Raw genomic sequence first — 27951 nt, 5'->3', positions numbered from 1 at the left:
GGAATGGGATGGGGATGGGAATGGGAAAGGGAATGGAATGGGAATGGGATGGAATGGGAATGGGAATGGGAATTGGAGTGGGAATGGGAATGGAATGGGATGGGGATGGGAATGGGAACGGGAATGGGAATGGGAATGGGAATTGGAGTGGGAATGGGAATGGGATGGGAATGGGAATGGGAATTGGAGTGGGAATGGGAATGGAATGGGAATGGGAATGGGAATGGGAATGGGAATGGGAATGGAATGGGAATGGGAATGGAATGGGAATGGGAATTGGAGTGGGAATGAGAATGGAATTGGAGTGGGAATGGGAATGGAATGGGATGGGAATGGGAATGGGAATGGGAATGGGGATAGGAATTGGAGTGGGATGGGATGGGAATAGGAATGGGGATGGGAGTGGGGATGGGAAAGGGAATGGGAAATGGGAGTGAGAAATCGGAGTGGGAATAGAAATTGAAGTGGGAATAGGAATAGGAATGGGAATGGGAATGGGGATAGGAATTGGAGTGGGAATGGGAATTGGAGTGGGAATGGGAATGGGATGGGGATGGGAATGGGAATGGGAATGGGAATGGGGATAGCAATTAGAGTGGGAATGGGAATGGGAGTGGGAATGGGAATGAGAACTGGAGTGGAATGGGGATAGGAACTGGAGTTGGGATGGGAATGGGAATGGCAATGGCAATGGGGATAGGAATTGGGATAGGAATTGGAGTGGGAATGGGATGGAAATTGGAGTGGGAATAGCAATGGGAGTGGGAATTGTCTCCTGCCCGAGCTGCGTTCCCTGCCCGGCTCCGTTCCCACCTCTGCCTTTCCCCTGGCATCCCGCAAGGTCGCCGTTAATTAGGCCGCTGTTAATTAGGCTGAGCCTCTCCTGACCCCTCCAGAGCCGGCAGGGGCTGACTGGGAACAGGGCTGGGAACAAAGGAACGCCGAGGGTTTCAAAGGGAGCAGCAGGAGAAGGGCTCGGGCTCTCCTGGAATGCCGGCTCTGCCGGGAATTGAGCCGATGGCTGCAGCTGGAGCCTCCCGTGCTGGGGTCAGGAGGGGACGGGGCTGGAGCAGATGTGGGGTCACCGTGGGGAATCCTTGGGTCTCCCTTTGGATCCCCTTTGGTGCAGGAGCTCCTCTGAACGCCTCGGACCTGGAAATCAGCCGGATTTGGGCTTTCCAGGGAGAGTTCTGGGCTTCCACCCCTGGGAAAGCCGTGGGTGTGCAGTGGCACGGAGCAGAGAGAGGATTTATGTGCATTTTATTCTATTTGAAGAAAAGCCATGGGTCGTGAGGCCTACAGCAAGAGGCAGAGGAAAATCGGGGTTTTTTTGGTTTTATTGTTTTGTTTTTTCACAGAGCCAAAGAGTAGAATTGAACTCCCAACTGACAAAGTTCTTCCTTGGAAGAAAAACTGAATATCTGCAACACACTTTTATTTTTAAAATCATTTATTTTAACAAGATGCTTCTTAACCTCCAAGGTTTTTTACTCCTCTGGAGCCAAGGTAACTTTTGGGTGTGAAGATCCTGGGCTGGGTCGCCCATTCCTTCAAAAATCCACGTTTCAGGCAAGTTACACTTCATTGTTCCGGGCGAGTCCCACTAAAACCAGGAAAACCATCAGCCAGAAAAGTGCTTTTCACTTGATGCTTTCCCTGCTCTACCACACCACCACTTCCCCCCTTAATTAAGACTGAACCCTAATTATCCCCCGAGCCCTTTGAAGCGAAGCCAGCCTGTCACCAGCCGAAACTGGGGATCGCAGCTGGGCGAGTCCCACTAAAACCAGGAAAACCATCAGCCAGAAAAGTGCTTTTCACTTGACGCTCTCCCCTGCTCTACCACACCACCGGTTCATTAAGACTGAACCCTAATTACCCCCCGAGCCCTTTGAAGCGAAGCCGCTGTCACCGAAATTGGGGATGGGAGCCTCCCCTAAGGCAGAGCCCCGGCAATGCCGAGGTGCCACCGGGCTGAAGCCGAGCTCTCCCCCAGCCCCTCCTCGGAGAATTTTGGCTGGAGGATGTTGGGCTGAGCTACTCCCACCGCCCGGGCCCTCCCCCTGGCCTGGACGAGGCTGTACCTTTTCTCCTCTCCCCAGGAGTGAGCCTTGCAGTCCCTTCTGTCCTGCCCAGACCTCCACTAAACAAAGGAGCTCTGGGCACATCACCAGCTCCAGGACTCAAAGGTATTTCACCACTTTCCGCCTCACCCCGGAGCTGCACAGCTGATTTCTTTCCTCTTTATCGGTTCCTTTCTCTGTTTGATTGTCTCGCACATTTTTTTATTATTATTATTTTTTTTTTAATCGATTTCATTTCACACTCACAGCCTTGCCTTGGAAATGTTTTCCTGCTTCCTTCCCAACCGGTTTAAAATCTGATTTTTAGGGCTTGATTCTCTCATTGCTTTCTCAGTGTCTTTCTCACAAGTGGGGTTTGCTGGAATTTCTCAGCGCTGCAAAGAACTTTTGGAGGCTTTTATTCCATTGAAGCTGCGACTCTCTGGCGGCTGTAAATGACTTTTCCATGCCTGTGTGAGCTCTCCGGGAATGTCCCGTGTATCGATCATTTGTCAGGCTCCTCATCCCCCCGCGGGGAAATGGATGCAGCTGCAATTCCTTCGCTTTAAATCGCTGGAGTGCGAAACTTTTTGTGACTTTTTATTTTGTAATTATTTTTTAATATTTTTTTTTGCCATTTTTCCTCCTCCGTGTGCCCCGTTCCTCGGGAGCTGCGGGACAGGGAAGGAACACTCTGCCTTTTGTGTGGCTGGAGATAAGCGGAGCCCGCAGAGCCGGAGCTCGGGGGGCTGCAGGGAGGGCATTTCTTTGTCTCCTTTCCCCTTCCCACTCTCCTCACTCCCTGCGTTTGAAACCTTAGAGCCTGAAAAATTCCTGCCCTCAAGAGCTGAGGCATTCCCAGCTGGGACGCTGCGAGCAGCGAGGGAAATTGAACTTTTAATTAATTTTTAATAAGTTTTAGGGTTTGGGATTTTTTTTTTTTTTCTGGTGGGGTTTTTTTGGTTGGGTTTTTTTGGGGGTTTTTGGTTTTTTTTTTTTTTTTTTTTTTTTTTGGTTCAGACACATTTTCTGTCCTGTCTGGGCTGATTTTCGAGGCTGGGCTGGCCCGGGAAAGCTGCAGTGGGAGAGCAGGGGGGACAGTCAGGGGTGGCTCGGGGGCCTCTCCTTCCCCACCCGGGGCCTCTCGCAGCACAGATTGTTCCCACTCCGGGACACATCCAGGATTCCTCATTCCTGCAACACCAAATTTTGGGGGTCCTGAGGTGAGAGCTGCATCCCGAGCCGCTGCTGGCCGGGAGGAGGAGGAAGGATGGGCTCCCCATGGGCAGAGCTGGGGGATTTGGGAATGGGATCCCTTTTTAGAGCCTTTCCCTGGGGATTTCTCATCTCCTCCCCCCTGATCCCAGCCTTGTCTCTCCTGCTTTCTCCTCAGCCCCCCAAAATCACCCACCCCATCCTAGGGGGCCACCCCCAGGACACCCCAATGTCCCCTGGGGGGATCAGTGCCATGCCAGGGGCTGTCCCCATGCCAGGACAGCTGTCCCCTGAGCCATGGATGAGCTGGGATCTCCTGGAACACCAGGGAGCACAGCAGAGCTGTGGGATGATGGTCCATGAACAGGAGCTGCTCTTTCCTGACGTTCTCCTCTTGCCTTGGAGGACTTTGGTTGCTCTTTGTTTCTCCATCAGGAAAGTCAGTGTGAGGCAGAGCCACGACTCTTGGGCATCTCCCAGTTTCCAGCTCTTGGGAAAGAAAGATTTGGCAAGGCAGTGGTGGGGACTGGCACTGGGCACACTGGGTGGGCTTCTGTGACCCCCTGGATCAGCTCCAGGAGGAGCTGCCCTGGGCTGATCAATGACTTCAAAAATGGGAAACTCCTTAAAAAAAAAAAAAAATCTCTTTTCCCCTCTTTTTCCTTCCAGAAAGGGAACTCCAGGACGGGTCCTTGGCACTTGGGGGCTGCTGCCAAAATCCATCCTCCTCCAAGGGCAGCAGGGAGCCTGCAGCTGGACAAAGCTCTTGGGGGACTCTCAGAATTGGGGCCAGCATGGGGGATTTGTGGCTGGCCAGGCTCCTGCTGGGCTGCACGGCCGTGCTGGCGGTGGCACCGGCCCGGGGACAGTACGAGGGGGACTTGCAGACAGACAGATTTGCAGCCTACGAGGAGAGACCCCCGAACAGAGTGAGGAGAAGGGGCCAGGACTCGCTGCGAGGGTGAGTTGGAGTTCTTGTCTCTTTGGTAAAGCAGATTTTGGGTTGCTAGCAGAGCACACACGGAGCTGGGCTGGCAGGATTGCCATTCCCTGAGCTCGGGGAGGAAGGGCTGGATCTGGGAGGATCCCATGGGAGCAGTGCTGGGCGCTGAGCTCCTTTTGGGGTCACGGCACTTGGGGCTCACCTGCAGGGACTGGAGACCCCCCCCACACCCACCTGGTGGGTGGGTTTGTCTTCCCTGGAAGGGCGGGCCCAGAATTCCCAGAGAAGCTGCGGACATCCCATCCCTGGGAGTGTCCCAGGCCAGGCTGGACAGGGCTTGGAGCAGCCTGGGACAGTGGGAGGTGGCCCTGCAGGGGTGGCACTGGATGGGCTTTAAGGTCCCTTCCAAGCCAGCCCATTCCATGCCCGGCACTGGTGGCTGTGCCTGTCCTTCCCACGGCCCTGGGGGATGTTGGCACCTCGGGATTTGCCCCTGGGGTCCCTCTGGCTGAGCTCCAGGCGCTGGGGCTGTGCTGGGAGGATTTTACCCCTGGGCAGGGGCCGTGCTCAGTCCCTTGGGGCAGCTCCTGCTCTCTCCCAAATTTGAGGCCATTTCCCACCTGAGGAGGGAGTCCAGCCCGGGCTGAGCTCGGCTCTGCTGCTCTAAGATGGTTCCTGGCCCGTGCAGATCTGGGGTTATTTTAAGTTCTTTTAAGCCTGTCTGGCTGCAGCTCCTGGGCAGCGTTCCCGTGTCCGTGGGCAGGAGCAGAGCGGGATCCACGCACGGGGCCGGGCAGTGCCAGAGGCTGGGGAATGCTGGAATGCTGCTGGAACGGGGGTACTGCCCCAAAAATGGGCCGGGTTTGGGCTGCAGCTGGAGCTGTGGGGATGGAGGCATCTCCTCCTGGAATTCCAGCCTGTGAGGATGGAGGAATCTCCTGGAATTCCAGCTTGTGGGGATGGTGGAATCTCCTGGAATTCCAGGCTGTGGGGATGGAGGCTTCTCTTCCTGGAATTCCAGCCTGTGAGGATGGAGGAATCTCCTGGAATTCCAGGCTGTGGGGATGGAGGCTTCTCTTCCTGGAATTCCAGCCTGTGAGGATGGAGGAATCTCCTGGAATTCCAGGCTGTGGGGATGGAGGCTTCTCTTCCTGGAATTCCAGCCTGTGAGGATGGAGGAATCTCCTGGAATTCCAGGCTGTGGGGATGGAGGCTTCTCTTCCTGGAATTCCAGCCTGTGAGGATGGAGGAATCTCCTGGAATTCCAGGCTGTGGGGATGGAGGCTTCTCTTCCTGGAATTCCAGCCTGTGAGGATGAAGGAATCTCCTGGAATTCCAGGCTGTATGGATGGAGCAATCACCTCCTGGAATTCCAGCTTGTGCAGATGGAGGCTTCTCCTCCTGGAATTCCAGGCTGTGGGGATGGAGGAATCTCCTGGAATTCCAGCTTGTGTGGATGGTGGAATCTCCTAGAATTCCAGCCTTTGGGGATGGAGCAATCACCTCCTGGAATTCCAGGCTGTGCAGATGGAGGCTTCTCCTCCTGGAATTCCAGCCTTTGGAATTCCAGCCTGCATGGCCTCCCCTCCTGCTACGATGTCCTCGGAAAAGAGGGACATTGACTGTCCAGGGATGTGGGCTTTTCAAAGCTCCCCATCTGCACCCCCTGGGATGATCCCTAAGGAATTTTGCCACGCTCATCCCTCAGATAAAACCTCCCAAATCAGATAAAACCTCCCAGATCCATGTGGGGGTTGCAGTGGAGGATCTCCAGAGGTCCCTTCCAACCCCCACCCATTCCAGGGGCTGTGATTAACTGGAGCTGCTTCTTGAAAAATCCTCTCTCCTCCAGCATTCCCAGCATTCCCAGCATTCCCACCTTCCTCCAGGGAAGCCAGGCTTGGCTCAAGGCACCCAAGTTGTTCATTCCCAAGCCCAGCTCTTGGTTTTCCATCTCCCTCAGCCTGGGATGATGCTCTGCCACATCCATTCATCCCGGGGCTGTGTGGCTGATTCCTGGCTCTTAGAAAGGACTGGGAGGAGTTGATGTGGGCATGGATAACAGGAGGAAAAGGGAGGGCAGAGAAGGAAATGAGTATTTCCATTGTTGCCAGCACCCAGAGGAAAAGGTGTTCAGTGGTCCTGGAGCACTCAGGGGCTGGAGTGACCAGGTCTGGTTGCAAAAATTCCTTACAGTCAAATCCCTTTGAGCTCTGGGGGGATCTGGGGGCTCTGGAGACCAAATGCCAAAAGTGAAGGGCAGGTTCTCAGGTTTGAAATGGCTCCTGCAGCCCCTCGTGCCCTCCCTGAGGGCAGCCAGCCCAGGTTCAGTGCCCAGGGGCTCCAGGGCTGGGGTCACCCTGCTCCCTCCTTTCCCCTCCTGCCCTCTGGAGCCACTGCTGCAGGAAGAGAAACCCCCCTGGGAGCAGGGCAGGGAAATCTGTGCAGCTGGAAGTGCAGCCAGCTCAGGAATCCTTGTTCTCCTGGCCCTGGGCTGTTCCTGGGGGGGGATTCCTGGTGGGCAGCACAGGGGGGGCTCCCTGGGTTTCACCATCCCGTGGATTTGTGTCCAAACCTCTCCTTCTGCTGGAAATGTCCCTCTCTGAAAGCTCTGTCCCAAGCCCTTGGGATGAGAAATGGGACAAGTTTTAAATAAATGGGCTTGGAAAGCAGCCTCAGATGGCACCAGGCAGCTCCTGCAGAGCCCAAAATCCCAGGGATTCTCCTGTGGATCCCCCAAAATGGTGCTGAACCTTTGTCCTTGGAACAATCCTGGGAAGTTCAGTTATGGATCAGTGTTGGGAGGTTGATGATCTCAGAAGTTGTTTCCAAATTTAATCATTCTGGGATCTTCCCTGGCCTGGATTTTGCTGCGTTAAGGCCTCAGGATCCTTTGCTGCTGTGGGATTTCCCTTTGGGAAAAGCAGATCAGTCCCAGTTCCAGGTTTGCTTCCCTCAGAGTGGCCAAAGGAATGAACCAAGGGGGAAATGTCAATAAAGGTTGGCTCAGCTGTTTAAATCTGGGGTTGTTCCACAACGTGGGCACGTGGGTGACCTTGACAACTGCATTTTGTGGAATTATCTCTTCCCCAAAGCCACCCAGTGAACATTTAATCCCATTTATCCCCGGTGTCTGTTTAACAGCTCAGGACACCATTGCAAATATTTGCTTTGGCTTTTGCCTTCCCAGCCCCCTCAGCTTTCCCTTTCAGGGAGATAAACCAGCTCCAGTCTGGGATCTCTCTTAGGCTGAGCCTTCCCTTGGCTCCAGGGCTTGCAGGGAGGGGTTTGGACAGAGCTGGAATGAAAACCCAGCTGAGCTCAGCTGTGTCCCACGGGCTGCACTGGAGATTCCCTGGGCACTGAGGTTGCCATCCAAAAATGTGGATGTTGGGTCTGGATGGAGGAAAATGGACAAAAGTTGAGGAATTGCTGTTGGATTTGAGGGTGGAGCAGGGCAGGGTCCTGGCTGTTCTCCCATGGGAAAACCTCCCCAGGGCTCCTGGGCTGGCTGCAGCTCTGCTTTATTTGTCCCACAAAATAATTTGATTCCCCAGTGTGAGTTTTCCCTTCCCACAGCTTTTATCCCAGCTCCCAAAGTGTTTTACAAGATTTTCCTGCCATTCCTGGAGCATTTGATCCGTGGCAGAAGTGTTTTCCTTCCCCAAAAGCCTGAGGAGGGACAGACACATCCAAGGACTCAAGGGAAAGTCACCAAGCCTGACAAGATTTGGATTTTTCCCTTCCCTTTGGGCAATTTTCCCTTCCCTTTGGGCATTTTGCTCCTCCCTGCTGGGTTAATGGTTGGGATGATCTCTGAGGTGTTTTCCAGCCCTAATTCTCCTGGGATTTATCCTTGTCTCTGCCTCCTTTTCTCTCTCCATCTCTAAATTCTGTTGCTTCCCAAATGGGATGAGAAAACAGAATCCCAGCAGAAGTTCAGAGAGAGAAATGGGACTCAGGTGACTTTTTTAGGGAGTTTTTTTAAACTCTGGGAGATAAAAAGACCCAAACATTGGTTCAGTTTCTCTTAAATATCACCCACAAGTGGCACAAACCACTTCCTGTGGGTTTTGTAGAATCCTGGAGTGGTTTGGCTTGGAAAGGCCTCAAAGATCCTCCAGAATCCATCAAAACCATGGGACTGGGAGGGAGGAGTTGCTCCCAGTGACTCCAGGTGCCCAACACGAGCTGTCCCTGCTGCTGCCCCTGCTTGGAGAGTCCTTGGGAAGAGGCTCCAGCAGTTCAGGCCAAAGATTGGGTCTGTTTCTGCTGGAATTGTATTTATTTAGAGCTCATTCCCATCCCAGCCTCCTTCAAGAGAGGGAAAAGCATGAAATAAATGTAAAGGGGGGATTAAAAACAAAATAAACAAGCCTCTTATCCAGCCCTGCTTTCCCAAATAACAATTAATAAAGGCACGGGGAGCAATAAATCCCAGCCCAGGCCCGGCTTTAATCCAGCCTTAAACCCATTAAAGGAGAGACAATTTCAAATGAGCCTCTCCTGAAGGGCCCAGCCCTGACAAATCCCGTGCTGAGGCAGGACTGGGATGGGATTATTGCTTTAATGAACTCTTGGAGAGTTTCCAGGAGCAGGGATGTGTGGAACAAAGAGGGGAGCAGGGCTGGGCCGTGCTGGCACTGCCATTTCAGGGGTCCAAGGAGGGATAAAGGCCTGGCTTTCACCACAGCTCGTTATGTCAAGCCCATTAATTATGAGCTGGCCCCTGCAAGTGAGAAGATGGTTGGGGAGAGGATGTTGGGAGAGGAGTTTTTGGGACCCCTGCCCTGAGGGCAGCACTCAAGAGGTGGCCAAATTAATTGTGGGGGAAAGAGAACGGGAGCAGCTTCCAGCTGATTTCTGACACCTCCTCATTTTCCACTGGGGGATGGACAGGGAAATGCTGGAGCTGCAGAACAGGAGCTCAGGGATGCAGGGGGGGATCTCCAAAATCTCCCTTCTCCTCATTTTCCACTGGGGGATGGACAGGGAAACGCTGGAGCTGCAGAACAGGAGCTCAGGGATGCAGGGGGGGGATCTCCAAAATCTCCCTTCTCCTCATTTTCCACTGGGGGATGGACAGGGAAACGCTGGAGCTGCAGAACAGGAGCTCAGGGATCTCCCTGAGCTTGGCTGCAAAGGAGAGGGAGAAGCCACGGGCTGGGATTTGGGGCCACGGGACATAGGCTGGACCTGACTTTGGGGAGATGTTAAAGGTCAAGGATGGAGCTCCAGCACCTCTGAGTGTCCTCAGAGAGGGGCACAGGTGATCTCCAGCAGGATTTTCATCTGAGTCTATCCCTGACCCTGCAGTTCCACCAGAATCTTGGGAATGGGAAAGGTTTCACACCCACGTGGAGGTGGCACTTGGGGACATGCTGGTGACCGTGCTGGTTGAGGTTCTCAAAGTCTTTCCCAGCCTCAACAATTCCATGATTCTCTGAACCAAGGTGCTCCTAAGAGGCACCAGAAGCTGAAATTTCCCCATTTTTAACTCAATCCTGGATTTCAGGCAGCCAGAACCCCTCACTGAGGGGAGTTGAGGGCAGGAGTGGGAGGGGAAGAGCAATGATTAAAACACTTCAAAAACCAAATTAGCAAAAAAGCCCCAGATTTCCTTCAGGAAAGGTGCAGCTGGAGTTCTGCCCCTGTGCTCCAGCCACCTCTGGAGCACATTCCTGCTTCCAGCTCCACGTCCTCCCCACGTCCCAGCCCCGTTCCCTGCGCCAGGGCTGGAATACTACGAACAACACCAGGAACAACGTGAAGGCAGCACTTGGAAACCTCTGACTCGAGACTTTTGTTCCTCACTTTTCCTCTGGGCCCTGATTTATGTTGTGAAATGGTTGATCTTGGCCTCCTGGCCGTGGCTGGGTTCTCTTGTTTTTGGCAGGAATCGTGAGGGAGAATATTGGAATGGCAAAGGAATATCTGGCGGAGGAGCCAGAGGTTGTATGGGTTTTGTCTGGAAGTTTTAAGGGCTGTATTTGAAGTTTTGATTTATTTCAGAATTTAAGGAGAGGGAAAAAAAAAAAAAAAAATGGAAGAGTTGGTAGCGCTGCATTCCAAATGAAAGTGTGAAGTAGTTCCTGGAAATCTGTTGGATTTTGAGTCTTTTTTCAAAGGAAAAGGTTCCTTGCTGGTCTGTAGGGGATGAATTAATTGTGCACCAAGAAGGGAGATTTTCCTACCTTCACTCAGAGGAGATGTGGGAAGAACCCAATAAAGGGGGGAAAAATGTTCTTATGGACAAAGCAAAGGTGTTTAACCAGATTTTAATAGATCCCCCCCTTGCTGAAAAAACAGAAAATGATCAGGATTATTTGGCTTGAACCCAGAGCAGCTGGAACCCAACCCCTGTACGGCCTTTGCAAGACTTTCCTTCTGTTCTCCTTCATTCCTTTGATGAAACCGAATAAGAATAATTAAAAATATTCCTTCCATCTCCCAGAGGTGAGGCCCTGGAGGAGAATTCCCAGAGCAGCCGTGGCTGCACCCTGGGACAGTGGGAGGTGTCCCTGCCCATGGAAGGGGTGGATTTGGATGGGGTTTAAGGTCCTTCCAGCTCAAACCAGTCTGGGATTTTATGATCCCGTGTTTCTACGTGCTGAGTTTGGAATATTTTTGTGCTGGCAGTGTCACACATCCAAATTTCTGTTGGAAGTTCTGAGCTTTGTGGCTTTTCAGCACCTCTCACCTTTAAACCCCAGCTCTTAGAACCAAAAAGAATTGGAATTGTTGGGACTTGAACCCATTCCTAAAAGTCCTCAGGAGCAGCTTTGGAGAACCAGGGATGGGTTCCAGGTGGGAGGAATTCAGAATCCTCTTTGCAGCACCCTGTCATCGTCCCCACACTGAACAGGGGCAGCGTGTGACTTTCCCAGAGGGATTTCTGGAATTTTTCCCTTCTGAATCCCTCATCAAACACAACCAGGCCTGGAGGAGCGAGCAGAGGACTCCTCAAACTGAGAATTCTCTGAAATGAGCCTCATTTCCTGGGGGGATCTGCTGAGTGCAGCAGGAGGGGGACACAAACACACCGAGCATCCCAAAGCCAGCATTGTTTGGGATCCGTTCCCACGCCCTGACACAATCCCAAATCCCTCGGGGTGGGGGGCAGAGATGCTTTCCCAAACCCACCCTGACATTTGGCACCAGATATTGTCCCCAGTGATCCCCACCGAGGCCAGGGGGGCTCCAGAGCTGTCCCCAGTCATTGTCAGAGCTGATCCCAAGGGCGCAGCAAAAATCCAGGGAGGGACCAAAACCAGAGCAAATCCTTGAATTGGAGGAAAAATTTCCAGCTCGGATGGAGAGGTGGGATCATTGTCCCTGGAAAACCACAGGCTGAAGTCATCCACATTCATTTTGTTTGAGTTTCACAATGAGAGAAATGCTGCAGGGGGAGAGGGGGGGGGTCACAAATAATCCCAAAAGAAACTTCCCTGCCTCTTCCTTAAAGAAGCTTTTCCATGGATAGCAGAAATCCCTTCTTTTGGCACTGAAAATCCTCATGAAGCTGGAATTAGGTAAATTCTCACTGGTGAAGCAAAAAGTGGCTCTGGAAGGTTGGGAAAACCTGGAGTCAAAAAAAAAAAAGGTGAACAAGTTGGGAATTGGCTGAATCTGTTCCTGGGGAATTTGGTTTTTCCCACAATTTTTGCTTAGGGTGAGACTTTGAAGACAGAAAAAATTTCCAATAAGGAAAAGGGACAGGGAAGGTGGGAACTGGGAATTCCATTCTCCCCAAACTGGAGGAGTTGGCGGAGCAGGAGAGAGAATTTCACAGCTGGGATTACACAGAGAATACAGAGAGAGAAAGGAGAAATAACTGGGAAATATTGGGATGTTCCCAAAATATTGGGAAAACTGGATGGACCCCAAAGTCAGGAGATTGTGCTCGAGCAGGAGAGGGATCAGCTGCTCCCCTGGAAGAGATTCTCAGCCCGGGCTTCCCCCCTTTCCTCCCTCTCCAGCCCTTCCATCCAGCGTATCCCATCCCAGGGCTCTGTTCCAGCAAGTTCTTCCTCTTTTTTTCCCTCACTTTTCCCACTTTTTTCCTCTTTTCCCCCGCTATTTTTCCTATTTTTAAATTTTTTTCTCTTTTCTCTTTTTTATCTTTTTTCCTCTTTTCCTCTCTATTTTTCAACTTTTTTCCCTCTTTTCCCCTCTCTTTTCCTCTCTTCTTCCTTTTTTTTCTCTTTTTAATATCTTTCCCCCTTTTTTCCTTTTCCCCTCTCTTTTCCCTCTTTTTAATATTTTTTCATCTTTTCCCCTCTCTTTTTTATTTTTCCCCTTTTTTCTCTTTTCCCCCTCTTTTTACTCTCTTTTTCTCCTTTTCCTCTCTTTTTCTTATTTTATTCCTCTTTTTTTCCTCTTTTTTCCTTTTTCTTCCCTCTTTTTTTTTCCTTGTTTTTTTCCTCTTTTTCCTCTCTTTTTCTTGTTTGTTTGTTTGTTTTTTTGTTTTGTTTTGTTTTGTTTGTTTTTTTTTTCTTTTTTCCCTGTTTTTTCCCTGTTTTTTCCCCTTTTTTTCCCCCTTTTTTCCCAGCCCTGCGCTGGGGGCAGTGCCAGGGGCAGCGCTCGGTGCCACCCACTGAAATTCCCGCTGGCTCCTTCCCTGTCCCTCGCTAATCCCGGCGTTTGTTTAAGGAGCACAAAGGCGATGCCCAGCGTTTGTTTTCCTTCCGTCCTTCCTTCTTTGGGTCACACTCACCTCATTTGCATAATTCTCATTAGCTAATGAGCCCTTTCAGAGGCACAGAAGGTGAGAAGGGACGATCCATCCATGGAAAAACCGGGACTGCTCCAGCTCTGGGAAAAGCCCTGAGGAGGCAGAGCTGAGAGGAGGGGAAAAAGAAATCACCCAAAAACCAAAAAACTGGATTTTTAAATTTAACTTTTATTTTTTTTTTAAATATGTCCTCATCCCTAGAAGTGTCCAAGGCCAGGTTGGAGCAGCCTGGGACAGTGGAAGGGCTCCCCATCCCTGGCAGGGGTGGAATTCCATGAATTTTAAGGTCCTTCCATCCCAAACCATTCTGAAATTCCATGATTTTAAGACATCCCTTTTATCCTGACCTTTCTGATGGAACTGAGGGATTCCAGCTCGTGTTTCCCAGCACTGAGCAAACTGCTGATAACTCTCATTTTATCCCAAATTTGCTGAAGATGGTATTTCTTTTTTTTTTTTTTTGCCCCCGTTACAAACCAGCGTTGTCCTTCTGGAGTTATTGCTTTGGAATCTCATTCCCTTCTCCCCCTGGGTCATTCCTGGGACATCATTAATCCCAGCCTGTTCAGAGTGGATTCTCCCCATGGTTTATTTGGAAACTCTGCTAATTTTTAGCAGATGCTCAGCAAGGTTCACTTTGGGAGGAACAATTGGCATCTTGGAGTTTCACCCTCCACCTCCCAGGATCCCTGCAGGAAATCCTGGGATGAATCCCTTTTGGAAAGAGGTGGTGTCTGCCCCCTAATTAAAAATACTCCACTTTGAACTCCCTTCTCTCTCAGTCCATGGGGTTGATGCCACATTCCTCTTCCTCCACTGATTTTGACCAAAACCTCCCGAAATTCTAAAGAGGAGGGGATGGGGGGAAAATATCCCACAGGGAGCTCTTCCCTGCTCTCCTGCAGAGCCTGGATTTATCCAAAGGCACTGAAACAGAAGGAAAAACCCTAAATTATGTTTGATTTTTCAGCCCAAATGTCTGCGGCTCGAGGTTCCATTCCTACTGCTGTCCCGGCTGGAAAACTCTGCCTGGAGGGAACCAGTGCATTGTCCGTGAGTATCCCTTTATCCCTGGATCCATTTCATCCTGATTTCCCTGCTCCCAGCCCCTGGGGAGGGAATGCCCAGCTCCTGGGAATTCCCAGCTCTGCTAATCCCGATTGAACCCAAATGGTTCCAACTGGTCCCAGTTATCGAATTCAGCCTTTAATCCTCTCCTCGAGTGTCACCGTGTCCCCTGGCAGTGCCTGCTTTGGGACAGGAGGCTCCTGAGGAGGTTTTGCTCCCGAGGAAGGGATTTCCTGCTTGTTCCCATGGAATAATTCCGTTAATTGATGGGGACATTGCAAACCTGGTGTCACCAGAGGTGTTTCACAGCGGGAATTTGCGTTTTTAAGGGGCCACGGGAGGATGGCTGAGATAAATCTCACCTGGATTGGGAGTTTTCCTTCCTGTCTGGGCTGGAGAATCCATGAAGGGGCTGATGTCCTGCATTTCTGTGGGATAAAGATGGGATGGGATTTCAGCTCCTTCCCACTCCTGCTCTGCCCACAGAGGTGCCCCAGCCCCTCCCTGGGTGATTCCTTGTTGTAAATGCAGGTGGGAAGAAATGCTGATGTGTGACTCCAGTTCAGAAGGCTGAATGATTTCTTTATTATAACTACACTATAATACATTAATATTATATTAATAATATTTATACATTAATATTTATACATTTAATATATTAATATATTAATAATATTAATATTATATTTTTAATATTAATACATCCTATTTAAAGGGGATACTAAAACTACAAATTTGCTTTTTCTAACTACCAAATCTAACCAACACACAACTCGTGCCCCTCTCTGAGAGTGCAGCCACAGGTGGGTTGGATTGGATTGGATTGGATTGGATTGGATTGGATTGGATTGGACTGGATTGGACTGGATTGGCCACCAGGCCCAAACAATCCTCACCAGAATCCAACCAAGCAATCACCCCAGGTAAACAATTCTCCAAACACATTCCACATGGGAAAAACAAGGAGCAGAAATAGAAATTGTTTTCTCTTTCTTCCCTCTGTGCTCTTCTGTGAAAAAATCCTGAGAGAGAGAGAGAAAAAATGTGCCTGCCACAATTCCTCTTGCGAGGGATGAACGCAGAGCCAGGGCCGGTTCTGTGAATTCCCGCGGTGCAATCCCAGTGTAATTCCTTGTGTGCCTCCAGCAATCTGCAGGAATTCCTGCGGGGATGGATTCTGCTCCCGGCCCAACATGTGCACCTGCTCCAACGGACAGCTCTCCCCCAACTGCGGCTCAGCTGGAGGTGAGGGAATTCTCCTGGTGATCCCAGGGCTTCCGTGCTCTCCCAAAAGGGAAAGGAATCGAATCCCTGCGGTTCCACCCTGAGCTGGGCAGAGCTCACAAAATATTCCGTGTTTCAGAATATAATATTCTGTGTTTTGGGGTGCTTTGCCTGCAGAAATAAACGGGATTTTGGAGCTTTTTAAGGGCTCAGGTGGAGAGAGACATCCCAGGAATTAATTTTCCATCGGTGCCTGGCTGCAGAGGAGCCTTTGTGATAAAGTGACCCCTCAAAGCCACAGTCAGGGGGTGCCTGGCAGAAGGAAATTCCTGGGATCTGCTTCCCAAAGTGCCACGTTGTGCCCCAGATCCCCCGGCAGACCCCCGGGAAGCAGCGGAGCCTGCAGCCCTCGGGGAGGGGAAGGTGCTGGAGCCACCAAACTCCGGGAGTCAGGGTCCATGTGGGAGCAATCAGGGAGGAATTCCAGGAATGCCGAGAGCCCTGCATCCATCTGGGCACCGCCCTGGCATTCCCGGGGGGCCTGGGCTGGGTGGGAGAGGGGGGGGCTCCTCTGCAGGGGCTCCTCCAATCTGGAATTCGCTGTTGGGGGCTGGATTTCTGTGGAAAAGCAGACAAATTGTGCATTCCAGAGGCAAGAAAAGCCCCTGTGCCTCCTCTGGAATAACAAAGAGCGGAGTTTGCTGCTTGGTTTCCTACTCCAGGGAGTAAGGATGTTTTAGGAGTGCTCTGAAGGGGCTGTTTAGGTGGAGTAGTGAGTGAGTAGAGACCAAAACCCCACAGCTGATCCCTGGCAGAGCCACTGATCCCTTCCAGTAATCTGTGGGATTAATCCAGTCCAATCCTGGGAAAAGTTAACGAGGACGAGCTGTCATTTCTCCTTTTCCTGTCATTTCTCCTTTTCCTGTCATTTCTCCATTTCCTACAACTTTGACCTCTGCTACCTTGGCAAATCCTGACAGAGCCTTGAAATTCCTGGTTGGAGGATGTTCTTCTGCATTCCAGATCCACAGGGGGCTCCAACAGAGCCAGGCTTGGACAATCCAAGGCTGAAGGAAGGTCCCTGCCCATGGAAGGGGTGGAATGGGATGAGCTTTAAGGGCCCGGCCAGCCCAAACCTGTCTGGGATTCTCTGATAAACCAGGTGGTGATGGGACCTCAGGGATTTTGGGATCATGGCAGGACCTGGAAGGGTGTTTGCCAGTTGGTTGGAAATTTCTGGATGAGAATCAGGGCTCTTCCTGTGCCCAAGGCCTGAACCCCTGAATTCCTGAGCTCCACTGGAGCTTATCCCGAGCTCCCTGCGGTGTGGGGCTCGGGATGTGCCGGGAGCAGCCCGGCCATGGGGACAGCTCTGACACCTCCCCAGCCCCCTCTGCCTCCCAGACGTGCTGGAATTGCTTTCCCAGAGCTGCCTGAGTGAGCTGAGGGCTGTAGGGAAGTGTTTTCCAGATTGGAGCCTTTTCCCAGTCGTGTCTGATGATCCAGGCAAGGCTTTGAAGCCTCGAGCTCCGTTTCCTGGAGGATTAAACTCCCATCTAAATTTGGGCTGATCCCTGGCTGTGGAGCGGGAGGAAGACGAGGAGACAGATCCAGCCCAGCCCTCCCAGCTCCCAGCATTCCCAAAAACCAGAATTCTCCCACTTGGACACTCGTGAGCCCTGCTGCTCCTGGACAGGCGCTTGGCCCCAGCTCTTCCCAGCCTGGAATTGGTGTTGGAGGAGCCTCCATCCCATAAATCCACCCCTGGAGCTGCCAGATCCCAGCCCCTCCTCTCCCTGGCAGCCAGAGCCGGGCTCTCCGTGGGGTTTTTGTGTGAAATCCACTTTTCACATCATTTTCTCCAACCTCAGGCCCTTGCAGTTGGAGTGGTCACACCTTCCAGAGGAGGAATTATTGTTCCAGGCATTCCAGAGGGAAAGTTGTGTTTGTAACTCACTGTTGAGCCCCAAAAATCCCTCTTTGGGCTGCTTTAATCCCAAATTCCTTAAACATGGAGTGAGGAAACAGTTAAAGCCAACACTCGGTGTCCACAGCAGGATAAAAATCCCCAATTTATTTATTGCTATTGTTTTCCTGCAGTGCCTCAGTCACATCCAGTGGGTCATAATCCCGTGGGAAAGCTGAGCTCTCACATGGAAGAATGGAGGATTCGTGCTTTTCTTTCCAAATTCCTTAAAAAAAAACCCTCTCCCAGTAACTGGATCTTGTCAAGGAGGCCACGTTCTGTTTGCAAAAGGAGGAGAAATATCTTAAAGTTGATGATTTTCCTCCACCAAGGAAATTCCATCCCCCCAAACTCCTCAGAGAGCTTTGATAGGGAGGAATTTGGAAGATTAGACAGCCCAAAGTGTGAAAAGGGCTGAAAATGGAGCAACAATGGAAAACAAGGATAAAAAAGGTGGGGAAAATATTGGCCAAGTATAAAATCCTGAAAGAAAAGATTGTGACAGGGTTGTGTCAAAGACAGGGAGACATCAGGAATTATCCGTGCCCTCGTTTGAGGGAAATCCTGAAGGAAGGACAAAGCTGGAAAGGTTTGGGGTGGATTCCTTAGGGAAGTGAAAGGATGGATGCCTTTGGTTGGTTGGGATGGAGCTCAGGGAAGGTTCTTCTCCCGAGGGTGCTGGGCACTGCCCAGGCTCCCCAGGGAACAGCACATTCCCAACCCTGCCAGAGCTCCAGGAGCCTTTGGAAAACCCTCTGGGACAGGGTGGGGTTGTTGGGGTGTCTGGGGTCAGGAGCTGGATCCCTGATTCCTGTCCCTGTCCCATCCCTGTCCCCAGTGCAGAGCTGCAGCGTGCGCTGCATGAACGGGGGCAGCTGCTCCGAGGAGTCCTGCCTGTGCCAGAAGGGATTCACGGGCACCTACTGCGGGCAGCGTGAGTGCGGGAATGGGAATGGGAACGGGATGGGAATGGGGATGGGAACGGGTCCTGCCTGTGCCAGAAGGGATTCACGGGCACCTACTGCGGGCAGCGTGAGTGCGGGAACGGGAACGGGAACGGGATGGGAATGGGAATGGGATGGGAATGGATCCTGCCTGTGCCAGAAGGGATTCACGGGCACCTACTGCGGGCAGCGTGAGTGCGGGAATGGGAATGGGAACGGGAACGGGATGGGAATGGGAACGGGAACGGGATGGGAATGGGAACGGGAACGGGATGGGAATGGGATGGGATGGGAACGGATCCTGCCTGTGCCAGAAGGGATTCACGGGCACCTACTGCGGGCAGCGTGAGTGCGGGAACGGGAACGGGAACGGGATGGGAATGGGAATGGGATGGGAATGGGAACGGGAACGGGATGGGATGGGAATGGGATGGGAATGGGAACGGGAACGGGATGGGAATGGGAACGGGAACGGGATGGGAATGGGAACGGGAACGGGATGGGAATGGGATGGGATGGGAACGGATCCTGCCTGTGCCAGAAGGGATTCACGGGCACCTACTGCGGGCAGGGTGAGTGCGGGAACGGGAACGGGATGGGAATGGGATGGGAATGGGAACGGGATGGGAACGGGTCCTGCCTGTGCCAGAAGGGATTCACGGGCACCTACTGCGGGCAGCGTGAGTGCGGGAATGGGAATGGGAACGGGATGGGAATGGGGATGGGAACGGGTCCTGCCTGTGCCAGAAGGGATTCACGGGCACCTACTGCGGGCAGCGTGAGTGCGGGAACGGGAACGGGAACGGGATGGGAATGGGAATGGGATGGGAATGGATCCTGCCTGTGCCAGAAGGGATTCACGGGCACCTACTGCGGGCAGCGTGAGTGCGGGAACGGGAACGGGAATGGGAATGGGGACAGGGATGGGAACAGGAACAGGAACGGAGGTAGGGATGGGAATGGGGATGGGAATGGGAGTGGGGATGGGAATGGAGATGGGAATGAGAATGGGAACGGGAGTGGGAACGGGGAAAGGCACCCAGGATGCTCCAACATCAGCACCGTGTTCTCCTTCCCTCGGAATCTCAGCCCTCTCTTGTGACCAACACAGCTCTGTATCAAAATACAGATATTGGATATAATTAATGGATTAATTGATTTCCCAGTATAATGTATAATATATTAATATAATATAGATTTTTCAATCTATTATAATATATAGATAATAGATATGGATAGTATTGTATATACTATATTATCTATATGTAATATATAGATAATATAGAATATATAGATGTGTTATATCTTCCAATATATAATATATTCATAATATAGAATTTAATGTATCGTTTATTCACAATATATCTCATATATTATTATATTATAATGAGATATTATTATACATGAGATAATACATGCACAATATATTATCTATAATATGCACCTATGTATTATATATACAATTATGCATCTCTATAATTATATATTCTCTTACTATATTATCATGATATAATTCTATTTAGTACTTTACAATTATTATATTAATATATTATTATATCATTATAGAAATTATAAATTATATATATTTATATTTTTATATATACATTCTACCATGAAATACATTTTAAGAAGCCTTTAGTAAGCAAATAAGCACAATGTCTTCAAAAGAACCTGTTATCAATGAGATCAGTTAGAACTTCCCAAATTCCAAATCCCTGGATCCACGTGGGAACCACTCCCACTGGGGATTTTTAAAGACAAAATCCCCCAATTCTCCCCAAACTCCCCCTCAGCTCCGCCTGATCCCTCGGTGCTGAAACTTTCCCAAAAGTCCAGCCGGAGGCAGAGGCTCCAGATGGAAAATTTCATCCAGAGCAGCAAAAGCTTGGGAAAATCCTGCGGAGCAGCAGCCCGGGGCTGGGGATGGGACGTGCAGCCCTCACTACGTGCTGCTCCCAGCTCCATCCCGCATTCCCTCTCTGGCAGGACATCCCGGCAGGCTCGGGAATGCTGCATCCCCCTGGCTCCATCCCAGCCCGGGATCAGAGCTGGAGCTGGGCACGGAGGGGGCTCCGGGCAGGGCAAGGTCCTTGGGGGTCTCTTCCCGCTCTGCAGATTCCATCAATCCTTGATTTCTACCAGGAAACGTCCTTTGGCTCCAGCCCTGAGTGCAGGGTTCCTACTCGGGTTAGCAGGGCTGAGTTTAAGTCAGGAATGGTTTAAGTCAGGAATGTTTTAAGTCTGGAATGTTTTAAGTCAGGAATGTTTTAAGTCTGGAATATTTTAAGTCTGGAATATTTTAAGTCTGGAGTATTTTAATATCAGTTAGAACTGATATTCCTAATATAGGAACTAAGATAGGAATATTTTAAGCCAGTGAGTATTTTACCTCAGGGAACACCCAAGTGCTGCTCAGACCTCAGTTTCTTGTTCTGGGCACATGGAATTAAATCCCTGGCCATCCATCCTCCCCTTCTCCCATTCCAGCTGCTGTCATTCCCCCACACATTTCTTTTTGTGCATTTTCCTGTTTGTATCCACTCATCCCATTAAATCCCAACGCTGACCTGAGGGAACCAAGATTCCAGAGGGCAGGAAGTCCTCCCCAGTGCAATAGGAGTGTATGGCCTTTGCAGAAGGGGACTCAGGCAGGATCAGGGAACAATTTTTCCAAGGAAAAAGAACAAAAATCTCGGATTTCGTCGCGTTCGCTGCGCGGACGCTCCGGGCGGGAGAACACGGAGCTGATATTCCAAACTCTGATACTCCAACCAACGTGGAGGTGACATCCCAAGCTCTGCCAGCATCCTGGAGGGGGTTCTCCAGGAGCAGGAGTGATGGGATTCTCTGTTTTCCCTCGCAGCTGTGTGTGAGAACGGCTGCCAGAACGGGGGCAGGTGCATCGGCCCCAACCGCTGCGCTTGTGTCTACGGCTTCACCGGGCCCCAGTGTGAGAGAGGTAAGGAATTCCACATTCCCTGCCCTGCCAGGCCCGAGGGAAGCCAGGCTGGATTTCACTCTCTGCGTTTAGCTCTGGAGGTTCTGGGTTTTGTTGAATTTCTCCTGGTGCTCCGTGGGATTCTTGGTTGTGGGGTGAGAATTCCCCGGGATGTGGCTCGGGGTGGCTTTGCTGGGTGTGTGCAGGAGCAGATTTGGGCTCTGAGGTTTGGCTGAGCCAGGGAATTCCTCCCTCTCCCCCTGGCTCAGATGGACACTCCCAGCTCTGATAGGATTTTTGGCAAGGCTCGGAGTGGCCCGGACCCGAAATGAAACCGAAACACGGAGCCAATGTTTGAACTCCCAGATCTGAGATCAAAGCACCTGGAAATGCCCTGATTTTCCAGCCTCTCCCTCTCCCAGGATTGGGCTTGTTCTGTGCAACTCCATTCCCAAGGATTGGGCTGCTCTTGCCTTTCCTGGGATTTTTTCCCCGTGGTTTAGAGGGTGAGACAGGAGCAGCAGCTGGGTTCTGGCAGCCCAGCCTGCAGGAATCCACCCAATTCCACAGGGCTGTGCAACATTCCTGGGGCTCCAAAAGCCTCTCCCGGAGCTCAGGGTGCAGGTGAGCCCCATTCAAGGCCTCTGCTGAAGTTTGAGCCTCACTTTTGTTGGCTGCAGAGAAGGGAACGCTCTGTAAAAGCCTCCACACGTCCCCTGGAGTCACCTTGCCTTGTTCTGGTCTCCTTCTTTGTAGAATCAGGGAATTGTGGAGTGGTTTGGGTTGGAAGGGAGCTTAAAACCATCCAGGAACACCTTCCACTATCCCAGGCTGCTCCAGCCTGGCCTTGGATACTTCCAGGGATGGGACATCTCCAATTTTCTGGACAATTCTCCTGTTCTGCAGCAGTTTCAGGTTCTTTAAACTCCCTCCTTGCCTTTTCCTAACACACAGGAATTGCTTTAGTTATGGAAAATGATGAGGATTTCTCTCTGGAGGGCTCTGCCCTGGGAGATTTCCCCCCCCAAACCCCTGAACCTGAGCTCCAGAGCTCCTGGAGCTTTCTCTCCTGAAGCACTGAGATTCCCAAATCCACCCAGACATTGGTGGACTGAACAGAGAGCTGGAAATTCCTGAAAGAAGCTTCTGGAAAGGGCTGGAAAATCCAAGTGTCCTGTGCTTGGAGAGAGGGGAAGAGGCAGGGGCTGAGCAGGGGCAGACTTTGGGGCCGTTTGTATAAAATTCTTTACATAAAGGAGCATTTTCACAAAGCCTGCAGAGATTTGGCTGAGCCAGACTTGTGTGAGAGACAAAACAAATCCTGCAGCTGTGTCCACACAGCTCCTCCCTGCCAAGACAAACAGAGCCTGCTCTGCCCGGGCTGGGAACGGGATCCTGGGGGGGGTTTGCAGCCAGGTGAGTGCCTGGGATTGACCTTCCAGGGAAAATCAGGGAGCCAGGGGACAGCTTCACCCCCCACCCCCGAGGGAAAACTCCATCCCCAGGGCTGCTGAGAGGAGTCTCTGAGCAGCAGGATTTGTGTCCAGCAGGATTTGGGATCCTTGGGAGCCTCCACAACGAGATTCCAGCAGCAGCACCTCCTGTAGCTCTCACTTCAGCTCCAGTCCTCATTCCTAAGGATTTTCCTGGAGCAGGATTCATTCCAAGCAGAGCCTGAAGCCCTTTCTCTGACAGGGAGAAAGGACAAATTTCCTCCTTCCAGAGCCAGGGAATGTCCTGGGTTCTGCCAGATGTGGAATTCTCTGTGTTAATAACTGGAGTGAGGAGTGAGGAGCATAAACACAAACAGAACACAAGAAATTCCACCTCAGCAGGAGGGAAAATGTCTTTCCCTGGAGGTGGCAGAGCCCTGGAAGAGCTGCCCAGGGAAGTGGAGACTCCAAACCCACCTGGTGCCTGTGTCACCTGCTCCAGGTGACCCTGGGCTGGGCTGGGTGATGTCCAACCCCGGAATCCTGGGATTCTGTGAGCCCCATCCCTGACAAAAAGATCTCATCCACCCCAAATCCATCCAATTCCAGCTTTATTGAGGGGCTTCACTTGAATTTACTTTGCTCCCGCTGTAACAAGAACTAATTTGAATTTTAAATTGGAATAAAGTGAATTTCTGAGCGCTGAGAGAGCAGCTCCAGTAAGAGGCTGCTTTGTACTGGGAGCAGAACAACCCCCCTCACACCTCATGCAGGAAATCCCCCCCTCCAGAGGGAAATACCCTCGGAGCAGGCACTCACAGAATTCCAGCATCATTTCCTCCCTCTCCCTGACATCTTCTGGGACGAGTGGCTGGGGGATATTTTGTGGAACCCGAGCTCCCATTACATCAGTGTGGGAGGAAAAGCTGCAGCCCACAAAAGCTGAGCCTGTGGGGCCAGAGGCCAAGGGCTGCTCACGGCTTTTACAGCAAAATGAAGGATTTTGATGTCATGGCTCTGATCCCACCCTCCCTCAAGTAGGAAAAAATGACTGAGTTTGACTCAGGTGATGTTTGGAGCTCCAGGGATGAGGTTTTTCTTTTGGGGTTGTTTTTCCAGCCAAATTAAATCTTCCCTGTGCAGCCTGTCTCTGGCACCCAGGAGATTTTCCCTGGGATCTGGGAGCTCTTCCCTGGAATCCAGGAGCTCTACCCTTGGATCCAGGAGCTTTTCCCAGGAGCTTTTTCCTGGAACTTTTCCTTGGGACCCAGGAGCCTTTTCCTGGAGCTTTTCCCTGTGACCCAGGAGCTTTTTCCTGGGATCCAGGAGCTTTTCCCAGGAGCCTTTCCCTGAGATCCAGGAGCTTTTCCCTGGATCCAGGATCTGTGGTCTCTTCCAAGGGTCTCTGGGCAGTTCCAAGTTTCCACCTGAGAGCTTGGGAAGAGTCTGGAGCTCTGGAAGTGCCACCCCAGCCCCTCCACTGAGCAACCAGGACAAGTCCTGACCCCGAGGGCTCTTCCAGGAGTTTCCAAGCCCTGCCCTGACATTTCCAACCATTCCTCCTGCCCTGGAACCACCAGCTCCGTGTTTCCCTGTGCTCTTTGTGCCTCCTTGAAACTCTCTGGGGTTTCATCAGGCCGAGACTTCATCAGGAAACAGTAAAAACAGGACAGGAAAACTCAGGGAAAAAAGTTCCCCCTTTACAATTTCCTTTGGATGTGTTTTTCCAGCTCTTGGAATGTCTGGCCTTAGAAAGAGCCCCCGCCAGCTTTTTCTTTTCTGCAAAAGTCCAAACAGTTAAACTTGAGGAATGTGGCTGTGTTTGGGTGAAGTAAGGAAATGACGAGCTGGAGAAAGTATTCCATGAGAAAGGAGCCCCTCAGGGAGACCCTCGGGCTGCTTCCCTCCCCTCCCCTGGAGCCTGAGGGGCTGAGACAGCTCTGGGGCTGCAGAGCCACGATCCAGGCTGGAAAACACCTGGAGAACAACAGGAACAATTGGAAAACACCTGGAGAACAACAGGAACAATTGATCCAGGCTGGAAAACACCTGGAGAACAACAGGAACAATTGGAAAACACCTGGAGAACAACAGGAACAATTGATCCAGGCTGGAAAACACCTGGAGAACAACAGGAACAATTGATCCAGGCTGGAAAACACCTGGAGAACAACAGGAACAATTGATCCAGGCTGGAAAACACCTGGAGAACAACAGGAACAATTGATCCAGGCTGGGAAACACTTGGAGAGCAACAGGAACAATTGGAAGACACCTGAAGAACAAGAGGAACAATTGATCCAGGCTGGAAAACACCTGGAGAGCAACAGGAACAATTGGAAAACACCTGGAGAACAACAGGAACAATTCATCCAGGCTGGGAAACACCTGGAGAACAACAGGAACAACTGGAAAACACCTGGAGAACAACAGGAACAATTGATCCAGGCTGGGAAACACCTGGAGAACAACAGGAACAATTGATCCAGGCTGGGAAACACCTGGAGAACAACAGGAACAATTGATCCAGGCTGGAGAACACCTGTAAAACAACCGGAATGATTGGAAGACACCTGAAGAACAAGAGGAACAATTGGAAAACACCTGGAGAACATCAGGAACAATCAATCCAGGCTGGAAGACATGTCCATGGAGGGCCAGGACACAGGGAATGGCTTCCCATGGACAGAGGGCAGGGTTAGGTGGGATATTGGAGAGGAATTGTTCCCTGTGAGGGTGGGAGGGGCTGGGATGGAATTCCCAGAGAGGGAATCCCTGGAAGTGCCCAAGGCCAGCCTGGGGCAGTGGGAGATATCCCTGCCTGTGGGACAGGAATGAGATCAGCTTTAAGGTCCCTTCCAGCCAGGAGCATCCCAGGATTCCAAGGTCTCTGTGAGCAGAGCATCCATTGCTCCACGGAGCATTTGATTTTAACCTTTCTCCCGTGTGATCCCTGTCACTCCTGATCCCAATCCCTGTCCCTCCCAGTCCCTGTCTCTCTCTGATCCCAAACCCTGTCTCTCCCAGATCCCAATCCCTGTCCCTCCCAGTCCCTGTCTCTCTCTGATCCCAAACCCTGTCTCTCCCAGATCCCAGTCATTGTCTCTCCCAGATCCCAATTCCCGTCCCTCCCAATCCCTGTCTCTCCCAATCCCTGTCCCTCCTTGATCCCAATCCCTGTCCCTCCCAGTCCCTGTCTCTCTCTGATCCCAATCCCTGTCTCTCCCAGATCCCAGTCCCTGTCTCTCTCTGATCCCAATCCCTGTCTCTCTCTGATCCCAATCCCTGTCTCTCTCTGATCCCAATCGCTGTCTCTCCCAGATCCCAGTCCCTGTCTGTCTCTGATCCCAATCCTTGTCTCTCCCAATCCCTGTCTCTCCCAGATCCCAATCCCTGTCCCTCCCAGTCCCTGTCCCTCCCGTTGGTGGCTCTGGCTCAGTCCCAGCCGTGGCCTCCTGCCCAATCCCAGGATTTGTGGCCCCATCCCAGCTGGAGCTCCCTGGGGATGATCCACGGGCCACTTTTGTCCTGCAGCTTTCAAGGCAAAGCCTCCATTGTTTCTTGTGAGAGGGGATTGGAGTTTTGGCAAAGGAAAAATCTCCTCTTCCTCGCTCTGTTTGTTTGTTTTGGAGAGGAGGAATTCGGCCCCTGGAATTCCAGAGGGTGGGAGAAGAAAAAAGCTCCTCATTCCCTTCCCCTTCCCTTGTGCTGGACCTACTCCCATGATGGATTTGTGTGGCTGGGATTGTCCTTTAGATAACACAGAAAATCCTGGAATTATCCCACTTTTTCATCTCCAGGGAGCCAAATTCCCACTGGAATTGACTCAGGGACACTCTCCTGGCTCCAGGGATGTTGCAGGAGTGGATGAAACTCTTTTTTCTTGTGAATATTTTCAGAAGTTCCTGATCAAACCCTCCCCCCAGAACTCCCCCTGATCCAGCATTTCTTGCAGTCCTTCAGTGGGAATTGCCATTGGAATTGTCAGGGATTCAGAGCTCGAGGGGTTCCCTAAATCCCCCCAAATCCAGGATTTCTTGCAGTCCTTTAATAGGAATTGTCATGGGAATTTTCAGGATTTCTTGCAGTCCTTTAATAGGAATTGTCACTGGAATTGCCATTGGAATTGTCAGGGATTCAGAGCTCGAGGGGTTCCCTAAATCCCCCCAAATCCAGGATTTCTTGCAGTCCTTTAATGGGAATTGCCATTGGAATTGTCAGGGATTCAGAGCTCGAGGGGTTCCCTAAATCCCCTAAAATTCAGAATTTCTTACAATCCCTTAATGGGATTTACCTGGAGCTGGGGAGGTGGAGCTGCTCCACATCCCACACCGGGCTCTGGGAAGAGGGAACAGCAATCCCAACTTTCCCTCAGCTTTTCCAAGGAAAAACCCCACTCCTGCAGGACACCTACCTGCAGCAGGATTCCTGGAACACGGATCCCATGCAGGGACTGGGAAAGGCTTCAGACATCTCCTAAGCGTCCCTATTTCCTTCATAAAATTTCATTGGTGCCTCATTAAAAATTTAATCATTTGCCCATTAAAATTAGCACCAGCTGGGGCTGGGAGGCAGCCAGGGCTCTCCAGACTGAGATTTCCTTGGCTTCATTCCCTCCAAAGGAGTCATCTGCATAGGAAAAGTTATTTTGGGCAATTACGGGCTTAAAAGGGGGTGTTCTCCTCACAATCCCTCATTCATTATCCCCCTCCAGGAATTCCTGCAGTGCCTGGGGGAGATGAGGTAGGAGATGAGGTGGGAGGTGCAGGTTTGGCCAATTTTCTCTCTGTTCAGAGCATTGATTTTTGGGTTTTTAAAATTTATTAATTTGAGTTTTTTGGGGGGTCCACCCTGCAGTGACATCAGCCCCTGGTCTGGGAACTTGTAAAATTTGGGTCAAAAAAAAAAAAAAAAAAGGATTGTCACTTGGTAACTCCCCATGGTTCATGTTTCTGGTCAGATTCCCAAAAAAAAGGCTTTTTTTGGGAGATGCCATCCCCTTCACACTGATGTAACTTCCAAACCTTTCCTTTTTTCCCTCTCAAATCCTTCTCCTCTCGACCTCCCAGTGGCATCCACAGCCCAATTTTCCCAGCTTTAATTTCCCAGTACAAACTGCTCCAGAACACAAATCAGAGGGAGCATTAAGCTGGAAATGAGGAATTCTTTGCTAATTGATTCTTTCCCAGGCAGGAGGATTTCCTGGGTGTTTTCCATGAATTTTGGGACGTGGTTACCTGGGGCTCCCAGTGCTCTCACCCCCCTCCAAAAAGATTTTTTTATTGCTTCAAACACATCAAACCCAAACCTTTCCCTGCAGGGACATCTGGGGGTTAATCCAGGAGCAGGGAATTGGGGTCAGGGCAGTTCCTAATTACTGCCTAATTCCAGCTTGGAAATTCCCTGAGCCCATCTCAGCCAGG

The 27951-nt window shown here is 51.1% G+C and overlaps 1 protein-coding gene across 2 annotated transcripts in view; it reads left to right on the top strand.

Moving 5' to 3' along the window:
* Positions 1–3977: 3977 nt before the first annotated feature.
* FBN3 (fibrillin 3) overlaps positions 3978–27951 on the top strand; it is an 80235-nt gene continuing 56261 nt past the window's right edge. For both annotated transcript variants that reach the window (XM_053965832.1, XM_053965834.1), the window contains exons 1-5: positions 3978–4239; positions 13926–14008; positions 15170–15268; positions 18052–18147; positions 21021–21116. In XM_053965832.1, coding sequence (XP_053821807.1) covers positions 4073–4239; positions 13926–14008; positions 15170–15268; positions 18052–18147; positions 21021–21116 — 541 coding nt within the window. In that variant the 5' untranslated portion in view covers positions 3978–4072. The remainder of the gene's footprint in view (positions 4240–13925; positions 14009–15169; positions 15269–18051; positions 18148–21020; positions 21117–27951) is intronic.

This window comes from Vidua chalybeata, chromosome 27 (genome assembly GCF_026979565.1).
Source record: "Vidua chalybeata isolate OUT-0048 chromosome 27, bVidCha1 merged haplotype, whole genome shotgun sequence".
Taxonomy (NCBI): Eukaryota; Metazoa; Chordata; class Aves; order Passeriformes; family Viduidae; genus Vidua; species Vidua chalybeata.
Note: the sequence above shows the minus strand (reverse complement) of the source record. Positions and strands in the feature narration are given on the sequence as shown.